The sequence below is a fragment of the Oncorhynchus kisutch genome, linkage group LG1 (genome assembly GCF_002021735.2).
Source record: "Oncorhynchus kisutch isolate 150728-3 linkage group LG1, Okis_V2, whole genome shotgun sequence".
Taxonomy (NCBI): domain Eukaryota; kingdom Metazoa; phylum Chordata; class Actinopteri; order Salmoniformes; family Salmonidae; genus Oncorhynchus; species Oncorhynchus kisutch.
The window spans coordinates 59,248,461-59,272,640 of NC_034174.2; the positions used below are offsets into that span (position 1 = coordinate 59,248,461).

General features: G+C 43.3%; 1 protein-coding gene and 4 non-coding genes across 5 annotated transcripts; all 5 read left to right on the top strand.

Moving 5' to 3' along the window:
• Positions 1 to 12,901: 12,901 nt before the first annotated feature.
• On the top strand, positions 12,902 to 21,511 carry LOC109890442 (eukaryotic initiation factor 4A-III). The gene is made up of 12 exons (XM_020482383.2): positions 12,902 to 13,606; positions 14,143 to 14,215; positions 14,415 to 14,481; positions 14,798 to 14,860; positions 15,300 to 15,432; positions 16,309 to 16,389; positions 16,742 to 16,883; positions 17,825 to 17,963; positions 18,824 to 18,939; positions 19,725 to 19,832; positions 20,954 to 21,081; positions 21,298 to 21,511. The coding sequence occupies exons 1-12, from the start codon at positions 13,453 to 13,455 to the stop codon at positions 21,312 to 21,314; spliced, it is 1,221 nt and encodes a 406-aa protein (XP_020337972.1). The 5' UTR covers positions 12,902 to 13,452; the 3' UTR covers positions 21,315 to 21,511.
• LOC116376246 (small nucleolar RNA SNORA54) lies at positions 15,893 to 16,026 on the top strand. Its single transcript, XR_004211643.1, has one exon. It is a non-coding gene; the product is annotated as a small nucleolar RNA SNORA54 (small nucleolar RNA).
• LOC116376248 (small nucleolar RNA SNORA54) lies at positions 17,440 to 17,573 on the top strand. Its single transcript, XR_004211645.1, has one exon. It is a non-coding gene; the product is annotated as a small nucleolar RNA SNORA54 (small nucleolar RNA).
• On the top strand, positions 18,563 to 18,696 carry LOC116376313 (small nucleolar RNA SNORA54). The gene has a single exon (XR_004211737.1). It is a non-coding gene; the product is annotated as a small nucleolar RNA SNORA54 (small nucleolar RNA).
• LOC116376247 (small nucleolar RNA SNORA54) lies at positions 19,420 to 19,553 on the top strand. Its single transcript, XR_004211644.1, has one exon. It is a non-coding gene; the product is annotated as a small nucleolar RNA SNORA54 (small nucleolar RNA).
• Positions 21,512 to 24,180: the final 2,669 nt, after the last annotated feature.

Here is a 24,180-nt window from a genome sequence, read left to right on the forward strand (position 1 = left end):
CCAAATACATTTAAACTCAGTTTTTCACAATCCCTGACATTTAATCCTAGTAAAAATGCCCTGTTTTAGGTCTGTTAGGATCACCACTTTATTTTAAGAATGTGAAATGTCAGAATAAGAATCTTTTATTTATTTCATCACATTCCCAGTGGGTCAGAAGTTTACATACACTAAATTAGTATTTGGTAGCATTGCCTTTTAAATTGTTTAACTTGGGTCAAACGTTTTAAGTAGCCTTCCACAAGCTTCCCACAATAAGTTGGGTGAATGTTGGCCCATTCCTCCTGACAGAGCTGGTGTAACTGAGTCAGGTTTGTAAGCCTCCTTGCTCGCACAAGGTTTTTCAGTTCTGCCCACAATTTCTATAGGATTGAGGTCAGGGCATTGTTATGGCCACTCCAATACCTTGACGTTGTTGTCCTTGAGCCGTTTTGCCACTATGCTTGGGGTCATTGTCCATTTGGAAGACCCATTTGCGACCAAGCTTTCCTGACTGATTTCTTGATGTTGCTTCAATATATCCACATCATTTTCTCTCCTCATGATGCCATCTATTTTGTGAAGTGCACCAGTCCCTCCTGCAGCAATGCACCCCCACAACATGTTGCCACCCCCGTGCTTCACGGTTGGGATTGTGTTCTTCGGGCTTGCAAGTCTCCCCCTTTTTCCTCCAAAACATAACAATGGTCATTATGGCCAAACAGTTCTGTTTTTGTTTCATCAGACCAGAGGACATTTCTCCTAAAATTACAATCTTTGTCCCCATGTGCAGTTAAAAACCGTAGTCTGGCTTTTTTATGGTGGTTTTGGAGCAGTGGCTTCTTCCTTGCTGAGCGGCCTTTCGGGTTATGTTGATATTGGACTAGTTTTTTCCCAAGGATGAACCAGACTTGTGGAGGTCTACAATTGTTTTCTGAGGTCTTGGCTGATTTCTTTGCTTTTTCCCATGATGTCAAGTGAAGAGGCACTGAGTTTGAAGGTAGGCATTGAAATCCATCCACAGGTACACCTCCAATTGACTTAGGCTAATTGACATCATTTATCAGAAGCTTCTAAAGCCATGACATCATTTTCTGGAATTTTCCAAGCTGTTTAAATGCACAGTCAACTTAGTGTATGTAAACTTCTGACCCACTGAAATTGTGATACAGTGGATTGTAAGTGAAATAATCTGTCTGTAAGCAATTGTGTCATGCACAAAGTAATGTCCTAACCGACTTGCCAAAACTATAGTTTATAAACAAGAAATGTATGGAGTGGTTGAAAAACAAGTTTTAATGACTCCAATCTATGTAAACTTCTGACTTCAACTGTATATATACACACAGAAACAAAGCATTACCTTTCAAAATCAAGCTTATGTCAGATTCACACATTTGTACATCTATGACTCTGCACTGACTATGCCATGTAGCTTGACTGTGCTACACTTCTATGCTGTGCTAGAGTGGGCCGATACACTGACTTGCCCTTGTACACTGGCAGGGTACCACCACTGGTTTAGGTAATGCCCTATCATGCTGTAGGTTAAGGTTATTACTTTAGAACATCACAAAGTTCATCTGGAAGACTGACACAGGCACTTTTTCTCTTCTCTGTGTGAATCTACAGCACTTGCTGGGTTGCTGCATAGATAGTACTGTATTTCCCAATAACTACTGAACTATTACCCCAATTGTAAGGGGGTGTTTTCAGGATGCTGGTTACGATTTCAATATTGAAGGACATTGTTTTAGTACCTACTTACAGTATCATACCCTATGCCAGTCTAGATTGCCGTTGACATATTCCAGGATTTTGAAGATTTAACTATGTGTTGTGTTCCTTAGGCACCAAATTGAAGAAAAACTATCATATCAAAACCTGTTTAGCCCATATTTTAGAAATATGCTCTGCATGTTGGGTGTTAGTAGAACTGCACAAGTGTGGTTTTTAAAGAGGAAATCAACAAGTCAGTATTTATCAGTGTGGTTCTCTTGGGCTCAACCATTGCCTTCATGAGGGAAAAGCAACAGCATCAAACTGTTTAATAGGTAATAATGTTAATTGGACTTTTGTGCGAATCCTTGAAGGGCAAGCACCACTGTCTATCACTTGGCTTGCTTGAACAAAGACACACAGCTTTATGCCCACATTCTCTACCACTTGAACATCTTCTGAGATGATTTTTGACTGTTAACCATTGTCACCTATGTCAAATCTATATTCTTCAATTTAAATGTATGAATAAAAATGTTTGTAGTTGGACACCAATATTTCCCTGCTTCCTGTATGAAACTAACTGAAAAACAATGACCATAATATGGGCTCCCGAGTGGCGCAGCGGTCTAGGGCACTGTATCTAGAGGTGGCACTACAGACCCCGGTTCGATTCCAGGCTGTATCACAACCGGCCGTGATCTGGAGTCCCATAGGGCAGCGCACAATTGGCCCAGCGTCGTCCTGGTTAGGCTTTGGCCGTGTAGGCCAATAATTAAGAATTTAATTAAGAATTTGTTCTTAACGGACTTGCCTAGTTAAATAAATAATTTGTACACTTTAAGTACATTAAATTCCAATGCAACACTGAATTTGCCTTGCAGCTTTGCTTTGCAGAGGCAGTTTCAGTGCTTTCTGTGTGGTGCATAGGTTGGATTCCGCTTGACAGAAATGGTAGCAGAAGGTGAATGTTTAAACTTTTGTTGCACATATATCCAGATGATGCTGCTTATCATTTTGCGCAATAATGCTGTTGGTGGGATCAGAGCGTTATGGTACTTCTGGTGTACCAAAATGCAAAAATACTGTAGGTGTGATCAAGGCATAAACCAGAAACAATAAGACAGTGGCAAAATAAATTGAACGCCTTCGTTTCCTCATAAAACCGGAGAGAAATATCTATTTGGAGGAGTCCACAAAGCATATTGCATGTAACACAGTAATATGACCGACAGCATGGTCAATCAAGTTAATGTTTTCCACATGTTTAGACTACTAAACAACTATTGATTTAGATCACTAGTTTCAAAGAAAACAGGAGCTGCCTCCACTAATCCAGTACCATTTCAACATTATCAAATCGCTTATGCTTAGTCTAATACAGTGACAACTAAAATATACCAAAAACAATTTAGTCCAATCAACGTAAGCTAAATATCATGTGGCTGTCCATGTTCTGTGTGTGTGCGTGCCTAAGTAGAAAAACATGTTGACTCACCCTACTTGTAGAGAAATGCCAATACCATCCTCCTTGTCCTAAGCTACCTGGCTAAAATGCTTGCTCGCTCGTCAAATTTTATTTAATGTACAATAAAGAGCAAGCTAGTTAACATCTAGCTACAGTACCAGTCAAAAGTTTGGACACACCTACTCAAGTAATTTTTTAAAACTAATTACTACATTGTAGACTAATAGTGAAGACAAAAAACTAAACTAACACACATGGAATCATGTAGTCACCAAAAAAAGTGTTAAACAAATCAAAATATATGTTATATTCTTCAAAGTAGACACACTTTGCCTTGATGACAGCTTTGCACACTCTTGGCATTCTCTCAACCAGCTTCATGAGGAATGCTTTTCCAACAGTCTTGAAGGAGTTACCACATATGCTGAGCACTTGTTGGCTGCTTTTCCTTCACTCGGTGGTCCAACTCATCCCGAACCATCTCAATTGGGTTGAGGTCGGGTGATTGTTGAGGCCAGGTCATCTGATCAGGTCATCTGAGCCCTTACACAGCCTGTAGGTTTGTTTTGGGTACTTGTCCTGTTGAAAAATAAATGATCGTCCCAATAAGCTCAAACCAGATGGGATGGCGTATTGCTGCAGAATGCTGTGGTAGCCATGCTGGTTGTGTGCCTTGAATTCTAGATAAATCACAGTGTCACCAGGAAAGCACCCCCAAAACCTCTTCCATGCTTCACAGAGGGAACCACACAGGCGGAGATCATCCGTTCACCTACTCTGCGCATCTGAAAGACATGGCGGTTGGAACCAAAAATCTCAAATTTGGACTCATCAGACCAAATCACAGATTTCCACTGGTCTAATGTTCATTGCTCGTGTTTTTGGCCCAAGCAAGTCTCTTATTATTTGTGTCCTTTAGGGGAAAGAGGGATACCTAGTCAACTGAATGCATTCAACTGAAATGTGTCTCTGAATCAGAGAGGTGCGAGTACTGCCTTAATCGACATCCACGTCATCGGCGCCTGGGGAACAGTGGGTAACTGCCTTGCTCAGGGGCAGAACGACAGATTTTTACCTTGTCAGCTTGGGGATTCGATCCAGCAACCTTTCAGTTACTGGCTCAACACTCCTACCCACCAGGCTACCTGCCGCCCCTAGTAGTGGTTACTTTGCAGCAGTTCGACCATGAAGGTCTGATTCACGCAGTCTCCTCTGAACAGTTGATCTTGAGATGTGTCTGTTACTTGAACTCTGTGAAGCATTTATTTGGGATGCAATCTGAGATGTAGTTAACTCTAGTGAACTTATCCTCTGCAGCAGAGGTAACTCTGGGTCTTCCTTTCCTGTGGCGGTCCTCATGAGAGCTAGTTTCATCATAGCGCTTGATGGTTTTTGCGACTCCACTTCCAAAGTAATTGAAATTTTCTGTATTGTCTAAAATGGACTGTCGTTTCTCTTTGCTTATTTGAGCTGTTCTTGCCATAATATGGACTTGGTATTTTACCATATAGGGCTATCTTCTGTATACCACCCCTACTTTTTCACAACACACCTGATTGGCTTAAACGCATTAAGAAGGAAAGAAATTCCACAAATTAACTTTAAAAAAGGCATACCTGTTAATAGTAATGTATTCCAGGTGACAAACTTATGAGGCTGGTTGAGAGAATGCCAAGCGTGTGCAACGCTGTCATCAAGGCAAAGGGTGGCTACTTTGAAGAATCTCAAATATAAAATCTATTTTGATTTGTTTAACACTTTTTTTTTGGTTACTACATGATTCTATATGTGTTATTTCATAGTTTTGATATCTTCACTTATTGTACAATGTAGAAAATAGTTTTGTTTTTTTACTTTTAGAAAACTGGAATTAGTAGGTGTGTCAACTTTTGACTGGAACTGTACATTTTGAATTTCCATCCTCTCAGGCCAGTGGAACAATGTATGGATATATGGTTGTATCAGAATCGCAATTATAATCATTGGCCAGTATAGAGAATCACATCAAATCAAATATTATTGGTCGCATACACATGTTTAGCGGATGTTATTGCAGGTGTAAGGAAATGCTTAGCTCCAACACTGCAGTAATATCTAACAATACACAACAATACACACAAATCTAAAAGTAAAAGAATGGAATAAAAAAATAAAAAAAGATTGCTAGCTATCTAGCCACCGGAGGACAACAACAGAACGAGATGCAACAATTCAAAATGTTTTTGTTTATGATGTTTGGCTTTTGATGTGATGTGATTGGTGTGAAGCTAAATCCAAACTGGCTTCCACCTTTTGTTTTTTTGGTGAGCCAGGACCATTCCCAGTTGAGCTCACTTTTTTGCTCAATGATGCTCGCTGGCTTCACTTGCATTCAATGCTATGGGCGGCAACAATGTCATACTCTTTTTGACCAGATAGCATCAGATAGATGGGCTCACATACAGAGACAGAAGGGCGCTGAAGGAAAATTATGAAACACAGAGAGACGAAGGATACATTCATTTTTTTGTGGAAGCCTGGTTTCCCTTGGCATCCATGAATACATGCCATTGACTGTCATTAATACGTTTAGACTATTAAGATCTTAGCGAAAATAATAATGAACAGAATAAATGGGGTTCTTGATACCATAACAGAAAAAGAGTAAAGGGCATTTCATGTGGGACAACATCTGTATGGCTCGGAGGACCTGAGCCCTAGGACCATGCCTCAGGACTACCTGGCATGATGACTCCTTGCTGTCCCCAGTCCACCTGGCCGTGCGGCTGATCCAGTTTCAACTGTTCTGCCTGTGGCTATGGAACCCTGACCTGTTCACCAGACGTGCTACCTGTCCCAGACCTGCTGTTTTCAACTTTCTAGAGACAGCAGGAGCGGTAGAGATACTCTTAATGAACGGCTATGAAAAGCCAACTGACATTTACTCCTGAGGTGCTGACTTGCTGCACCCTCGACAACCACTGTGATTATTATTATTTGACCATGCTGGTCATTTATGAACATTTGAACATCTTGGCCATGTTCTGTTATAATCTCCACCCGGCACAGCCAGAAGAGGACTGGCCACCCCACATAGCCTGGTTCCTCTCTAGGTTTCTTCCTAGGTTTTGGCCTTTCTAGGGAGTTTTTCCTAGCCACCGTGCTTCTACACCTGCATTGCTTGCTGTTTGGGGTTTTAGGCTGGGTTTCTGTACAGCACTTTGAGATATCAGCTGATTTAAGAAGGGCTATATAAATACATTTGATTTGAAAGATATTACTACATCCACATCTGAATGTGATTTCTACATTTTGTGTCTTGTTGAGAAAAATGATTTTAATTATGTTTCATGTGAATATTGACAGTTTGTCATGAAATGTTATGGGTTCCCAAGTCCATTAATTTGCAGACTTGTTGCTGTGCGTTTTGTTGCCAACCTATTTTGCTACCTGACAACTTCACGGTTTTTACTTTTTAATTACCGTTTAGATTTTAGTTTTTTTTTTCCTCAACTTTTTCACTCCGGACGCTTTATCTGGACACGATTCGTCAGGACCTCCAACAGCCGAAGCTAAGTAGTAACATTAACATGATTGCCTTCTAATTGCAGTCGCTGTACTCGCCTTACGGCGAGGATAGCTGTGCTGCAAGCCCAGCTTCAGACGCAATCGTTAGGCAAGGGTAATTTCAGTGTAGGAAAGGATGAAACAGCGTCTGTGCCATCAGTAAGTACAGATAGTAGTATAAATCCCCTGGCACAGTCCCCGCAGCCGGACAACTTTCTCACGGTTTCTGGAAGGAAATGCTGTAGGAACGCTCAACCGGTGTCGCTCATTCAGCCGACAGAAACTTTCAACCGGTTTTCCCCATTAAGCAGCGAGTCGGAGTCAGAGGCCGAGTCTTCTCTGGTCTCTACTCCTCTCGTTACGGGGTCTGAGACGCCGAAGCTTCCCACCATTAGCTCTGACAAATTGAAAACTCTAGTCATTGGCGACTCCATTACCCGCAGTATTAGACTTAAAACGAATCATCCAGCGATCATACACTGTTTACCGGGGGGCAGGGCTACCGACGTTAAGGCTAATCTGAAGATGGTGCTGGCTAAAGCTAAAACTGGCGAGTGTAGAGAGTATAGAGATATTGTTATCCACGTCGGCACCAACGATGTTAGGATGAAACAGTCAGAGATCACCAAGCGCACATTCGAGTAATTGTCTCTGGCCCCCTCCCAGTTAGGGGGAGTGATGAGCTCTACAGCAGAGCCTCACAACTCAATCGCTGGTTGAAAACTGTTTTCTGCCCCTCCCAAAAGATAGAATTTGTAGATAATTGGCCCTCTTTCTGGGACTCACCCACAAACAGGACCAAGCCTGACCTGCTGAGGAGTGACGGACTCCATCCTAGCTGGAGGGGTGCTCTCATCTTATCTACCAACAGACAGGGCTCTAACTCCTCTAGCTCCACAATGAAATAGGGTGCAGGCCAGGCAGCAGGCTGTTAGCCAGCCTGCCAGCATAGCGGAGTCTGCCACTAGCACAGTCAGTGTAGTCAGCTAAGCTATCACCATTGAGACCGTGTCTGTGCCTCGACCTGGGTTGGGCAAAACTAAACATGGCGGTGTTCGCCTTAGCAATCTCACTAGGATAAAGACCACCTCCATTCCTGTCAGTATTGAAAGAGATCATGATACCTCACATCTCAAAATAGGCCTACTTAATGTTAGATCCCTTACTTCAAAGGCAATTATATTCAATTAACTAATCACTGATCATAATCTTGATGTGATTGGCCTGACTGAAACATGGCTTAAGCCTGATGAATTTACTGTGTTAAATGAGGCCTCACCTCCTGGCTACACTAGTGACCATATCCCCCGTGCATCCCGCAAAGGCGGAGGTGTTGCTAACATTTACGATAGCAAATTTCAATTTACAAAAAAAAAAGGACGTTTTCGTCTTTTGAGCTTCTAGTCATGAAATCTATGCAGCCTACTCAATCACTTTTTATAGCTACTGTTTAAAGGCCTCCTGGGCCATATACAGCGTTCCTCACTGAGTTCCCTGAATTCCTATCGGACCTTGTAGTCATAGCAGATAATATTCTAATCTTTGGTGACTTTAATATGCACATGGAAAAGTCCACAGACCCACTCCAAAAGGCTTTCGGAGCCATCATCGACTCAGTGGGTTTTGTCCAACATGTCTCTGGACCCACTCACTGTCACAGTCATACGCTGGACCTAGTTTTGTCCCATGGAATAAATGTTGTGGATCTTAATGTTTTTCCTCATAATCCTGGACTATCGGACCACCATTTTATTACGTTTGCAATTGCAACAAATAATCTGCTCAGACCCCAACCAAGGAACATCAAAAGTTGTGCTATAAATTCACAGACTACACAAAGAGTAGAGTCCTTCCAGATTCCCTCTGTCTACCCAAGGACGCCAGAGGACAAAAAACAGTTAACCACCTAACTGAGGAACTCAATTTAACCTTGCGCAATACCCTAGATGCAGTTGCACCCCTAAAAACTAAAAACATTTCTCATAAGAAACTAGCTCCCTGGTACACAGAAAATACCCGAGCTCTGAAGCAAGCTTCCAGAAATTTTTTACGGAAATGGCGCCACACCAAACTGGAAGTCTTCCGACTAGCTTGGAAAGACAGTACCGTGCAGTACCGAAGAGCCCTTACTGCTGCTCGATCATCCTATTTTTCGAACTTAATTGAGGAAAATAAGAACAATCCGAAATTCCTTTTTGATACTGTCGCAAAGCTAACTAAAAAGCAGCATTCCCCAAGAGAGGATGACTTTCACTTTAGCAGTGATAAATTCATGAACTTCTTTGAGGAAAAGATTATGATTATTAGAAAGCAAATTACGGACTCCTCTTTAAATCTGCGTATTCCTTCAAAGCTCAGTTGTCCTGAGTCTGCACAACTCTCCCAGGACCTAGGATCAAGAGAGACGCTCAAGTGTTTTAGTAATATATCTCTTGACACAATGAGGAAAATAATCATGGCCTCTAAACCTTCAAGCTGCATACTGGACCCTATTCTAACTAAACTACTGAAAGAGCTGCTTCCTGTGCTTGGCCCTCCTATGTTGAACATAATAAACGGCTCTCTATCCACCGGATGTGTACCAAACTCACTAAAAGTGGCAGTAATAAAGCCTCTCTTGAAAAAGCCAAATCTTGATCCAGAAAATATAAAAAACTATCGGCCTATATCGAATCTTCCATTCCTCTCAGATTTTTTAGAAATGGCTGTTGCGCAGCAACTTACTGCCTTCCTGAAGACAAACAATGTATACGAAATGCTTCAGTCTGGTTTTAGACCCCATCATAGCACTGAGACGGCACTTGTGAAGGTGGTAAATTACATTTTAATGGCATCGGACCGAGGCTCTGCATCTGTCCTCGTGCTCCTAGACCTTAGTGCTGCTTTTGATACCATCGATCACCACATTCTTTTGGAGAGATTGGAAACCCAAAATGGTCTACATGGACAAGTTCTGGCCTGGTTTAGATCTTATCTGTCGGAAAGATATCAGTTTGTCTCTGTGAATGGTTTGTCCTCTGACAAATCAACTGTAAATTTCGGTGTTCCTCAAGGTTCCGTTTTAGGACCACTATTGTTTTCACTATATATTTTACCTTTTGGGGATGTTATTCAAAAACATAATGTTAACTTTCACTGCTATGCGGACGACACACAGCTGTACATTTCAATGAAACATGGTGAAGCCCCCAAATTGCCCTTGCTAGAAGCATGTGTTTCAGACATAAGGAAGTGGATGGCTGCAAACTTTCTACTTTTAAACTCGGACAAAACAGAGATGCTTGTTCTAGGTCCCAAGAAACAAAGAGATCTTCTGTTGAATCTGACAATTAATCTTAATGGTTGTACAGTCGTCTCAAATAAAACTGTGAAGGACCTCGGCGTTACTCTGGACCCTGATCTCTCTTTTGAAGAACATATCAAGACCATTTCAAGGACAGCTTTTTTCCATCTACGTAACATTGCAAAAATCTGAAACGTTCTGTCCAAAAATGATGCAGAAAAATTAATCCATGCTTTTGTCACATCTAGGTTAGACTATTGCAATGCTCTACTTTCCGGCTACCCGGATAAAGCACTAAATAAACTTCAGTTGGTGCTAAATACGGCTGCTAGAATCCTGACTAGAACCAAAAAATGTGATCATATTACTCCAGTGCTAGCCTCTCTACACTGGCTTCCTGTCAAAGCAAGGGCTGATTTCAAGGTTTTACTGCTAACCTACAAAGCATTACATGGGCTTGATCCTACCTATCTCTCTGATTTGGTCCTGCCGTACATACCTACACGTACGCTACGCTCACAAGACGCAGGCCTCCTAATTGTCCCTAGAATTTCTAAGCAAACAGCTGGAGGTAGGGCTTTCTCCTATAGAGCTCCATTTTTATGGAACGGTCTGCCTACCCATGTCAGAGACGCAAACTCGGTCTCAACCTTTAAGTCTTTACTGAAGACTCATCTCTTCAGTGGGTCATATGATTGAGTGTAGTCTGGCCCAGGAGTGGGAAGGTGAACGGAAAGGCTCTGGAGCAACGAACCGCCCTTACTGTCTCTGCCTGGCCGGTTCCCCTCTTTCCACTGGGATTCTCTGCCTCTAACCCTATTACAGGGGCTGAGTCACTGGCTTACTGTGGCGCTCTCATGCCGTCCCTGGAAGGGGTGCGTCACCTGAATGGGTTGATTCACTGATGTGGTCATCCTGTCTGGGTTGGCGCCCCCCCTTGGGTTGTGCCATGGCGGAGATCTTTGTGGGCTATACTCGGCCCTGTCTCAGGATGGTAGGTTGGTGGTTGAAGATATCCCTCTAGTGGTGTGGGGGCTGTGCTTTGGCAAAGTGGGTGGGGTTATATCCTTCCTGTTTGGCCCTGTCCGGGGGTGTCCTCGGATGGGTCCACAGTGTCTCCTGACCCCTCCTGTCTCAGCCTCCAGTATTTATGCTGCAGTAGTTTATGTGTCGGGGGGCTAGGGTCAGTTTGTTATATCTGGAGTACTTCTCTCGTCCTATTCGGTGTCCTGTGTGAATCTAAGTGTGCGTTCTCTAATTCTCTCCTTCTTTCTCTCTCTCGGAGGACCTGAGCCCTAGGACCATGCCCCAGGATTACCTGGCATGATGACTCCTTGCTGTCCCCAGTACACCTGGCCGTGCTGCTGCTCCAGTTTCAACTGTTCTGCCTTCTTATTAATCGAACATGCTGGTCATTTATGAACATTTGAACATCTTGGCCATGTTCTGTTATAATCTCCACCCGGCACAGCCAGAAGAGGACTGGCCACCCCACATATGCTCTCTCTAATTCTCTCTTTTTTTCTCTCTCTCGGAGGACCTGAGCCCTAGGACCATGCCCCAGGACTACCTGACATGATGACTCCTTGCTGTCCCCAGTCCATCTGACCGTGCTGCTGCTCCAGTTTCAACTGTTCTGCCTTATTATTATACAACCATGCTGGTCATTTATGAACATTTGAACATCTTGGCCATGTTCTGTTATAATCTCCACCCGGCACAGCCAGAAGAGGACTGGCCACCCCACATAGCCTGGTTCCTCTCTAGGTTTCTTCCTAGGTTTTGGCCTTTCTAGGGAGTTTTTCCTAGCCACCGTGCTTCTACACCTGCATTGCTTGCTGTTTGGAGTTTTAGGCTGGGTTTCTGTACAGCACTTTGAGATATCAGCTTATGTACGAAGGGCTATATAAATAAATTTGATTTGATTTGATTAAATTACTATAAGCCGATCTATTGTCCAAGTTAATGTAAATGGTTTCCTGACCGAACCTTTTGAAATTGAAAGGGGGGGGGGGGGGTGAAGCAGGGTTGCCCACTTAGCACAGCCTTCCATGTAATAGCTACTAGCCCTCTTCTAAAGCAAATTAAAGATTATCTAAGTATTCAAGGTACTATCACCAGCTCTAGACAGCCCATTGTCGCACTTGCTTATGCCGATGATGTGTCTGTCATAATCAGAAATCAAGATGAGTTGAATAGATGAAACAATCATTTTAATTTATACAAAGAAGTCGCTGGAGCTAAATTGAACCAAGATAAAATGGACGGTGTTTGGATTGGAACTCCAATAAACATACATGGAAGGGATGAAATTAGAATTTTGGGTGTATAAATATGTAAATTAAGCGCATATCGAATGGTCTGCTCTATCCATAACAGTCATACCAAGCATAGGGTTGGTTGCTATAAGATTGAAATTGGAAATGTAACCGTGAAAAAAACTATGAAATTGCTCCCCAGTACCGTCTGATGTATATATTTAATGTATTACATGAATGGTGATGACAGACCTTCCGAAATTTTTAACCGTGTTATAATGCAATTTGTTTCCAACCTGCTCCATGTATTCAATTTATTCCATTTCAAATGTGGCTCCTACTGCGGCTTCACTTCCGAGCTATTATGAAGCATCTGACCGTTCCTTCTCTGTATTGCCACGTTCCTGTGCTAGTCAGAACTAGGAAACTCTGACTTTTCTGATTTGCTAACTGGGTGTAACTATACACTTGCTGTGTTCAACCAGTTAGCAAATCAGAAATGTTTCAAGTTTTCTTTGTCTCGACTAGTACGTGAACGCAGCATATATTCCTAGTTAGCAACCAGGAAATGGCGGAGCGATTTCTGCATAGAACAATGAGACAGATATTTCACTGGATGTATAAATGTGAAGCATCCGGTTGGCATCTCCACTCAATATGGGAGGGGATGTAGTTTGGCCGAAATTCTGCACATTTTCTCATCGATTAAACATTCGATCTCAATATAGTTTTCTGTTCGCAAACTAGAATATGTTATGAACAGAATGGACTACGTTTTGTAGACTGTACCCTTTTCAAACGTTTTTAAAAATCGCGCTGTTTAGAAGGAGTACAGATTATAATTGTGTTATTGCACACGGGCAATTCACAGAGTAGGCCTTCCGTAACGGAAATATGCAGATACATACTAGAACGCCTATAGGATATCGCTAGCGGGTGCTTGGCTCTGCCCACCTCCTTGTTTGTTCTGCTCACTCCGACTCATTTGCTTCCATTGGAAACGACATGTGGTGGTCTATCTTGATTAACTTCTAAAAAGTCTTTGGTACACCTTTACTCGTCATGCAAATTATTGTCTCTTGCTTTCGGCGTCACTAAAGCGACGCATGCGGCGGTCTTTTTTCTACTTCCCGCAGCAGAACTCGAGTTGGTGAAGTTGTCGATTTCCTTCTTATTTTGTGAAAACGCTCACAAAAGCCATGGAAGTAGCCACCGTACCACGCACGAGGCGTCTATTGAAGGAGGAAGACATGACCAAGATCGAGTTTGAGACCAGCGAGGAGGTCGATGTTACTCCTACCTTCGACACAATGGGCCTACGAGAGGATCTCCTCCGTGGGATCTACGCATACGGTAGGTCCGGGGTTTTGTTTGGTACAGTGGGCCCATGTAGGCAACTACCCAAGTAAGTTATTTGGACACATTTTCTGTGCTTCATGACTCAGTTGCACACCCAGAACAAACACATACTGCGAGTATTGTAATGAAAAAAAAAGACAGAATGCTGGATTTGTTTTTCTTTAGTTAGCCAACTACCTTGCCAACGTTAGCTCGGTTTAACGAAGCTAATTAACTAGCTAACTCACAAACGTTAGCTGATATTAGCTAACTGGCATACTCCACCCCATTTAGGATTTAGTACATGTTGCATTTTCCTCACTTGTTGACTTAATATTTTTGTGTGAGCATTTTGCTCTTCCATCTGATCTAGCCAGTGCTAAAACCCTTTGACACTGTCTGCACAACAGATAAAATAATCAGTACTACCAGCTATATTTTTCAGTTACTATTCATGTAATCCTTTGACCATGTAATGTTTATTGAAAGATTTCACTGGAAAGAGTGTCGTGGGCCTACATAATTAACCATCTTTTATTTCTTATTGTTAGGTTTCGAGAAGCCTTCCGCAATCCAACAAAGAGCAATTAAACAGATCATCAAGGGAAGAGATGTCATTGCACAGTAAGTCGTGACTGTTTATGCTAGAGAACCACAACGTCCAGAGCTACAGACTAAATCTATAGTTAAATGTTTGGAACTTTGGCTATTCATTAGTCGGATTCTGTTGCAAAACATTTAGTCTTGGGCCATGGTTCAAATGTTTTATTGTGGATGTTGAATACCATCTTTCTCTGTTCTGCAACACCTTTCTTTCTTTTAGGTCTCAGTCAGGAACAGGAAAGACTGCCACGTTTTGCGTATCGGTGCTGCAGTGTCTTGACATTCAGGTATTTGAGTAAGGTTGTCGGTATGTGCAGACTAGGGCGTCTCAGAGTAGGAGTGCTGATCTAGTATCCGTTGTTCCTTTGAGATCATAACGAATAATTTTATATGACACGTAGGATGAGATCCTAGATCAGAACTCTTACTCGGAGAGGCTACACAAATACAAGCCCGGTTGTAGGTACTGATGTGCCGTTATCATCACATAGCAGTTTTGGATCATCCAACAACATCTTGTGTTGTGAAATTTTCTCGCACTCTGAATATGTGGAGTTTGGACAGCATGAGCAAAATGTGATTATTTTTTTGTTTTTGTAACAGGTGCGTGAAACCCAAGCACTGATCCTGGCTCCCACCAGAGAGTTGGCTGGACAGATACAGAAGGTATGTGACTGAATATCAAGTGTCTTCTGATGTACTGGGGAAAACCCCTCATCTTCCAAAGCAGTTGTGTTCAGTAGGGCACACAGTAGCAAACTGTATGAAAACAAAGTGTTTCTATTGGGACAGGTTCGGGTCCTGTTCATTTGGTAACACTGTAGCAAATACTTCAAAACGCTGTGCAATGGGAACAAGTGTTTATTATTTATTTATGTTCAGATAGTACCTCCCAGTTTTCCTCAGTTTCAAAACGGTTTCTCCTGTTCTATGTCGACTGAGTGCTGCCCAGATCAGAACACTGGCAAAGGATTGTATTGGTGAAAGCCTTGGCTGGGGGGGGGTTTCCACCATTGTTAAATCCATGACTGGGAATGTGCAACACTGGTAGAAAATTGGGACACAGCCATTATCTCCTAATATTCAGATGTTAAACCCCTCCCAGGTGCTCCTAGCCCTCGGTGACTACATGAACGTCCAGTGTCATTCCTGCATCGGCGGGACAAACGTGGGTGAGGACATCCGCAAACTGGACTATGGCCAGCACGTAGTAGCAGGGACCCCTGGGAGAGTGTTTGGTGAGTTCCCTGGACCCTAACCTTCTAGTATCTATCTCCCAACCACAGGTATGAATGTCTGTGTCTGCCCAATTATGCAGACTAGACATGTAATATCTCAGAATTCTGTCACAGGATCAAAACTGAATTTTGTTGTTTCACTTCGTGGGTTCAGTCTGGATCTGCCTTCCTTGAAACAGTTTGTACCTTATGTAATGAGGCTACTCTGCATACTCAGGACAACAGTATATATTTTTATTTAACTAGGCAAGTCAGAAAACAAACAAACAAAGAAAACAAATTCTTATTTACAATGACGTCATACCGGGGACCAGTGGGTTAATTGCCTTGTTCAGGGACGGAACAACAGATTTTTACCTTGTCAGCTCGAGAATTCGATCACGCAACCTTTCGGGTTACTGGCCTAAAGCTCTAACCACTAGGCTACCTGCCGCACCAAAAGTAAAGAAAATAATCATTTTTGCACTGTTCGTAACCTGGCTCAGTCCTCAGTGTGAGCTTTGGGTTCCATTCCAGTGCCACAGTAAAGCCCAGAGAGTGGCAGGGGTCCAGTACGTCTTGTACCGTTTCTCTGTTCACTTTCTGGTAACATGACCCCCCCCCCCCCCCCCCCCCGTAACACACAGGGGAAAGAAGGATGGTAAATCAATGACTTAAGGTCCCACTGCAATCTCCCGATCTCAATTTTTTTACGATTTACCTGATACCAGAACATTTAATTTCAAAGGAAGGTAACTAGAAAATATGCATGAGTAGACAATCATGAATTAGGCTCACTGTAGTCACCGCAAGGGTCGTGTATGAGTTGAGTAGCCTCCATTTTCCCACAGCGGGCTGACTAATGCAGGCACTGCTCTCCCTCTCTCTGTTCTTTAGATATGATCCGCAGGAGGAGTTTGAGGACGCGTGCCATCAAGATGCTGGTGCTGGACGAAGCAGACGAAATGCTCAACAAGGGTAAGCCAGAGACGCTATTGTGCATTACTGAGATGACGCAAAAGACGTCTGCCAGTTTGTGTTTTTGCACAGGAAAGTCGTTTTGACGGTCTGCGTGACATTTATTTTAATTTTACTAGGCAAGTCAGTTAAGAACAAATTCTTATTTTCAATGACGGCCTAGGAACAGTGGGTTAACTGCCTGTTCAGGGCCAGAACGACAGATTTGTACCTTGTCAGCTCTGGGATTTGAACTTGCAACCTTCCGTTTACTAGTCCAACGCTCTAACCACTAGGCTACCCTGCCGCTACCCTGGAAGCCTAGTGTAATATGAAGGGGATACTGAATAGCTTTACCTTAACTGTCTGACAGGTTTCAAAGAGCAGATCTACGACGTGTACCGGTACCTGCCCCCCGCCACCCAGGTGTGTCTGATCAGCGCCACCCTGCCCCACGAGATCCTGGAGATGACCAACAAGTTCATGACCGACCCCATCCGCATCCTGGTCAAACGGTGAGTCAAGTGTTACTCGGCTGTATATATTAGGAAGTACCACCCCGGGTTTCTAGCCTAGTGGAACCAGCCTGATCGCTGTTTTGAGAATGATGACCAGGCTACCTTGTTCCTGGAGTTAGACTTGTTCAAGTTGTGTATCCTAGAGGGCAGCATTGTATAATGTATACGGCGGGGGGGGGGGGGTAAATCAGCCGGTCCTAAATTGCTCTCTACCCCATGGCCCTAACCCTTCGTTTCTGCAGGTCTTGTAAGGTGGAAGCAATATAGTGGATGCTTCACCCCTGAACTGCTTATATGTAATCCAGACCCTACACATCTGCAATCATCCAGGGATTAGGGGCGAGGGAGGGATTTGGGACCAGCTTAGTCTGAATACATATACTTAGTCTGAATACAAACCCTCATATAGTCATCAGAGAATAAACCATGCTAAAATCGACTAAGGCCCTCCACCTTTCCTGCGGGACCTTTCAGAAGAGAAGGACGAAATATTCTGTCTTATATAGAAGTATTTCTGACTATTATATAGGCGAGTCAAGGAAATCTTTATTTTTGGCACTGTTCGTAACCTGGCTCAGTCCTCAGTGTGAGCTGTGGGTTCCATTCCAGTGCCACAGTAAAGCCCAGAGGGTGGCAGGGGTCCAGTACGTCTTGTACCGTTTCTCTGTTCACTCTCTGGGAACATGAACCAAAACCCCCTGTCATGGCAAACTACATGCTGCTCTCCTTTAAAAAAAGTTTATTTTTGTTTTTTAATAAAGGTATGGTTGTTCTTTTTGGGGCCTTTGCACCCTGCCTAGGAAATATTTATATGGGAAGAAATGAGTTAACTGGGATAGGAAGACCTGCACTCACTGGAAAAAGCCTTTATATGTGTTCCTCTAGCAGCAGAAGAAGTCCAATACCTAGTTAACCCCTCTTCCCTTTCCCTCTCCCAGTGATGAGTTGACTCTGGAGGGCATCAAGCAGTTCTTTGTGGCAGTAGAGAGGGAGGAGTGGAAGTTTGACACCCTGTGTGACCTGTATGACACCCTCACCATCACGCAGGCTGTCATCTTCTGCAACACCAAGCGGAAGGTCTGTACACAACTTAAACCTAGTTGCCCCTAAATGCTGATTTTCGGTTAGTTTTGCATTTGCCCCAATAATAGTTAAGGTTAGGATTAGAGGAGGGGAAGCTGACCCTAGATCTGTGCCCGGGAAAACTACTTGGTTGTTGGCAGCTGTTGATAGTTATTGTATGTTTTTCCTCCTAGTGAGTACTGTCTCCCTTTGCCTATATGTACTGGTAAGAAATGGGGATGGTCAGGAGTACGTCATTGAAGGTTTGTATTCAATCAGTAATGTGTACTTGACTATTTTTGACTAACTATTTAGCAGGTAATTTGTAAGCAATGTCCCAACACGAAGATGTTTGTTTGTGGAATATGTCAAGCGCAGTGAAGATATGTTACGTTTAGTTTTTCAGTTGTGTATCATAACAAAATACATTCTTTCAAATGCCCACCATTGTAATTATTATGGTTTTTAAAAATCAATTTTTTATGAAATTAAACTGAAAGAAGAGGTCTCAGCGCTTCCGTCTCCCCGGGGGCCAACATGCTTTGACATTGTTAGTTTGACAACCTCTCGTTGATCTTGCCCATCACACCGATGAATGTCAAGAAAATCTTCCATTGCACTGTTCGTAACCTGGCTCAGTCCTCAGTGTGAGCTGTGGGTTCCATTCCAGTGCCACAGTAAAGCCCAGAGGGTGGCAGAGGTCCGGTACGTCTTGTACCGTTTCTCTGTTTACTCTCTGGGAACATGACAAGTCCTAAACGGCACCCGATTCCCTACGTTATACATTTCAGGGATCATTTTTTAGCATGATCCCTGAAATGCATTGTCAGAGGCGCAGGCCAAACTCATATCTGTCCTCGCTCTGCGTGCGATAGGTTGACTGGCTGACTGAGAAGATGAGGGAGGCCAACTTCACCGTTTCCTCCATGCATGGAGACATGCCCCAGAAGGAGAGGGAGTCCATCATGAAAGAGTTCCGGTCCGGTGCCAGGTAATAATGATGAAATAGTGTGTTTTTAGCAGCCCAGTGAAGGCTATTCAATAAGATTTGAGTGTTTCTATTTTTTAGATTTTGTGTGTATGACCACTGGGTCCATATTGATCAATAGTGAATGTGCTCCCGTGTCAGTAGTTACTGTGTTATACTTCTATGATAAAGTAGAAGCTGGTCTTATACTCATTTTTTAAAAACGGATTATAAAGGGTGCAATCACCAACAATTTGCACATGTAGCTGTGTAATCTAGAGTCGTGTCCATCTTGTGATGCCAGAGACAGCTTAGTTTAGCTTAGTTGTTTGGACAGTTGGTTGAGTTTCTTAGTGGGAGAAACATTTAGATCCTATGTACTGTATCGTGTGGATTCTTTCTGCTCCACCTGATATAGTATGGTCTTTCCTATACAATACCGGACAGTTTCCCACACTAGATAAAGCGTACTAGTGGACTAAACACTTAAACGGGCGTTCTTCATTGCACTGTTCGTAACCTGGCTCAGTCCTCAGTGTGAGCTGTGGGTTCCATTCCAGTGCCACAGTAAAGCCCAGAGGGTGGCAGGGGTCCGGTACGTCTTGTGCCGTTTCTCTGTTCACTTTCTGGGAACAAGTTTACGCATTGTTCTTTTAAATCTCCCAGGGGTTGACTTGGGTCGTGATTTTTTTTTTTTGGTGCAAATTTCAGATCGTCTTTCCTTGTTTGAGCCTGTTCGGTTCCAGGTGAATACGACTTTGGTTTGTCCTAACATGGATCTCTCCTCTTCTCCCCCCCATCCCCAATAGCCGAGTGCTTATCTCAACTGATGTGTGGGCCCGAGGTCTGGATGTGCCCCAGGTGTCCCTCATCATCAACTACGACCTGCCCAACAACAGAGAGCTGTACATCCACAGGTACGTCTGGCTGCCCAGAACAACTGTAGAAACTAAGCGATATTAAGTATGCAATGTGGCTATTCGGTCAACCGTGAAGTCGGGGGAAATCATCTTTTTGCACTGTTCGTAACCTGGCTCAGTCCTCAGTGAGCTGTGGGTTCCATTCCAGTGCCACAGTAAAGCCCAGAAAGTAGCAGAGGTCCAGTACGTTTTGTGCTGTTTCTCTGTACACTAAAAGCACATTTTTGTATTTCAAAAAAAACTGGGGTCAATCCGACATCAGCAGTGGTTACAGCGAAGCAGATTCTGCAGAAGTCCGAGCATTCATACTTCTTGCGCTTCGGCGGGCTGTCATATGCATGCAATAAATTGGTCTCCAGGGCACCACTTGTAGTGATTCAAAGCCATCCAGCTAATTGCGAGCAACTGGCTAAACGAAAATACAAGACCTTACCTCTTCAGATGTTTGGAGTCCGTTTCCCGGTGCTTGACATAGGAGCTCAGCCAAGATGGCATTTAGTAAAAAAGGCTGCACTGTTTTCGCACCTGAATCTCCCCCATTGCCTCCCAGAGAAACGTGCCTACATTTAGGCAGTTTGTGTATTTCATACGATTTTAAGTAAAAAATAAGAGTATAATCGTTTTTGAATATCAACCCAAGTACATGTTCTTGTCATCAATCAACTGCATTACAGTTAGTTTTTTTAAGAAGAAAAAAAGACTGACTACTACCACAAATTTCTGTATGCTAGCTATGCTACTAGCTTATACAAACAGGAGTTAGCATTTAGCAGTCGCGTTTTCTAAACATGGAAAGGGACAACTTCTAAATGTTATGCAGCGAAAACAGCCAAATATATCCACATTGGATTTTAATAACCGCGCTGTGATCCTGTTAAAATACATCATAACAGATCTGACACATCCACTTAGATCAGATTAGTTGAATATAGGCCAATCCAGCGTCCTTCTCTCCACCATGGTCTGCATTCCATTGACCTCTTTACTGCATCTATCCTCTACCTCCCCAATCTCTTTCCAGGAGCTTCTGGCCCGCATAGCCGGATCAAGCAAAAATCGGCTTGTCAGGGCAAACATTTACTGGCGTTTTTGTCCTTCAACCTCTCCTCTCTTCATAGGATTGGCCGATCGGGTCGTTATGGCCGCAAGGGTGTGGCCATCAACTTTGTGAAGAACGACGACATCCGTATTCTCCGTGACATTGAGCAGTACTATTCCACACAGATCGATGAAATGCCAATGAACGGTAAATTAGCATTTGTCAATTAAATATTCAGGCAGAAGATTAACAATGTTGATATGTTTAGTATTGATGTTTTGGTTGTTCAAGGAACTAAATGTACATTTTGTTTCAACCATATACTGGGTTTCCAGATTTAGGGCCATAAAGACCTGGGGTTCTTTTACAAAATGGGCATTGACATTAGATGGCTGTCATTAACATAAAATATTTTCTCCTCAGTGGCTGACCTGATCTAAGGCGGTGGTGACGGAAGTGGAGAGACCGCTTTGATTACACTTTGGACCCCTTTTATTTACTGTTGGAATTCTTGTCTCATTTGTTTTGTTTTTAATAGTAGCTTTGGAACAACCTTTACTATTGTATTCTTAGGGAAATGCCTACTGCAACCTTCCAGTTGTTTTGTAAATAAAGAACATTTTGTTTCCCATTTGAATGCCAGTTGATTTCTTTTCCCTGTTTTTTTAAAGGGGCAATCTGGGCTTTGAAACTAACGAAATTCGCAACACAACCATTTTGTTTTGTTAAACAGTTGAGGGATTGGGCTGGAGAAATGTAACCACTTTCAAATTCATAGAAAGAGCTATACTATCAAAGTATAGTTTTAACCATGTTATGAGGGTATAGTATTTTTCAATTACATTGTCTTCTGATGGGGTATGATGGATGAACTAAGACCATAAGTTAAATTACTTTACAATCACATCTTCTTTTAGACTTCCATAGGCCTCCAGGTGCAACTGTCAGTCATTCCAGGATTCAATCCAATATGTGTTATAGAGCAGTGTGTTGGACAGCTGACAAAGATGTAATTTAAATGCAATTTCCCAGGCGTTTGCAGTGATTCCTTTCATGGATCCCTGCGACTGTCAGATCAAGTGTTGATTACCTGTTAAAATGCATAATTGACTGTCCAGTGCGCTGCTCTATAAAGTGCCTTGGATTGAAATATGGCCATGGTTTCATATTGAGTTTATTTACCAGATCCGTTGTTTTATAATGTCATTGATGATTAATGGGGGTGGATGTGATGCGGAGGTGGCTGTGACTGGGGTGATGGGAGTTGGTATAGCTGAGTCTAGTACTGTTGTAGTAGATACTGGAAAATATGCATGAAAAGTTGAATCTATAGTGCAGTGGTTCTTAACTGATTTTGTCACAGGACTCTCATTTCAGTGTGTCACCTCAGTAGTGACCAAATACACTGCTCAAAAAAACAAGGGAACACTAACATAACACATCCTAGATCTGAATGAATGAAATATTCTTATTAAATACTTTTTTCTTTACATAGTTGAATGTGCTGACAACAAAATCACACAAATGATAAATGGAAATCAAATTTATCAACCCATGGAGGTCTGGATTTGGAGTCACACTCAAAATTAAAGTGGAAAACCACACAGGCTGATCCAACTTTGTAATGTCCTTAAAACAAGTCAAAATGAGGCTCCGTAGTGTGTGTGTGGCCTCCACGTGCCTGTATGACCTCCCTACAACGCCTGGGCATGCTCCTGATGAGGTGGCGGATGGTCTCCTGAGGGATCTCCCAGACCTGGACTAAAGCATCTGCCAACTCCTGGACAGTGGTGCAACGTTGGTGAATGGAGCGAGACATGATGTCCCAGGTGTGCTCAATTGGATTCAGGTCTGGGGAATGGGCGGGCCAGTCCATAGCATCAATGCCTTCCTCTTGCAAGAACTGCTGACACACTCCAGCCACATGAGGTCCAGCATTGTCTTGCATTAGGAGGAACCCAGGGCCAACAGCACCAGCATATGGTCTCACAAGGGGTCTGAGGATCTCATCTCGGCTACCTCTGGCGACACATGGAGGGCTGTGCGGCCCCCCAAAGAAATGCCACCCCACACCATGACTGACCCACCGCCAAACCGGTCATGCTGGAGGATGTTACAGGCAGCAGAACGTTCTCCACGGTGTCTCCAGACTATGTCACGTCTGTCACGTGCTCAGTGTGAACCTGCTTTCATCTGTGAAGAGCATAGGGCGCCAGTGGCGAATTTGCCAATCTTGGTGTTCTCTGGCAAATGCCAAACGTCCTGCACGGTGTTGGGCTGTAAGCACAACCCCCACCTGTGGACGTCGGGCCCTCATACCACCCTCATGGAGTCTGTTTCTGACCGTTTGAGCAGACACATGCACATTTGTGGCCTGCTGGAGGTCAATTTGCAGGGCTCTGGCAGTGCTCCTCCTTGCACAAAGGCGGAGGTAGCGGTCCTGCTGCTGGGTTGTTTCCCTCCTACGGCCTCCTCCACATCTCCTGATGTACTGGCCTGTCTCCTGGTAGCGCCTCCATGCTCTGGACACTACGCTGACAGACACAGCAAACCTTCTTGCCACAGCTCGCATTGATGTGCCATCCTGGATGAGCTGCACTACCTGAGCCACTTGTGTGGGCTGTAGACTCCGTCTCATGCTACCACTAGAGTGAAAGCAACGCCAGCATTCAAAGTGACCAAAACATCAGCCAGGAATCATAGGAACTGAGAAGTGGTCTATGGTCACCACCTGCAGAACCACTCCTTTATTGGGGGTGTCTTGCTAATTGCCTATAATTTCCACCTGTTGCCTATTCCATTTGCACAACAGCATGTGAAATGTATTGTTAACCAGTGTTGCTTCCTAAGTGGACAGTTTGATTTCACAGAAGTGTGATTGACTTGGAGTTACATTGTGTTGTTTAAGTGTTCCCTTTATTTCTTTGAGCAGTGTACTAGCGGAACAGGAAAATTCACCAAAAGTTAGGTTTTGGGCCAAAATGCAATGTAGGAAACTAAAACTCATCAAAAAAAAGAAACGTCCTCACTGTCAACTGCTTTTATTTTCAGCAAACTTAACGTGTAAATATTTGTATGAACATAAGATTCAACAACTGAGACATAAACTGAACAAGTTCCTCACACATGTGACTAACAAATGGAATAATGTGTCCTTTGGCCAGCAGCTGCATTAAGTACTGCAGTGCATCTCCTCATGGACTGCACCAGATTTGACAGTCCTTGCTGTGAGATGTTACCCCACTCTTCCACCAAGGCACCTGCAAGTTCCCGGACATTTCTGGGGGGAATGGCCATAGCCCTCAC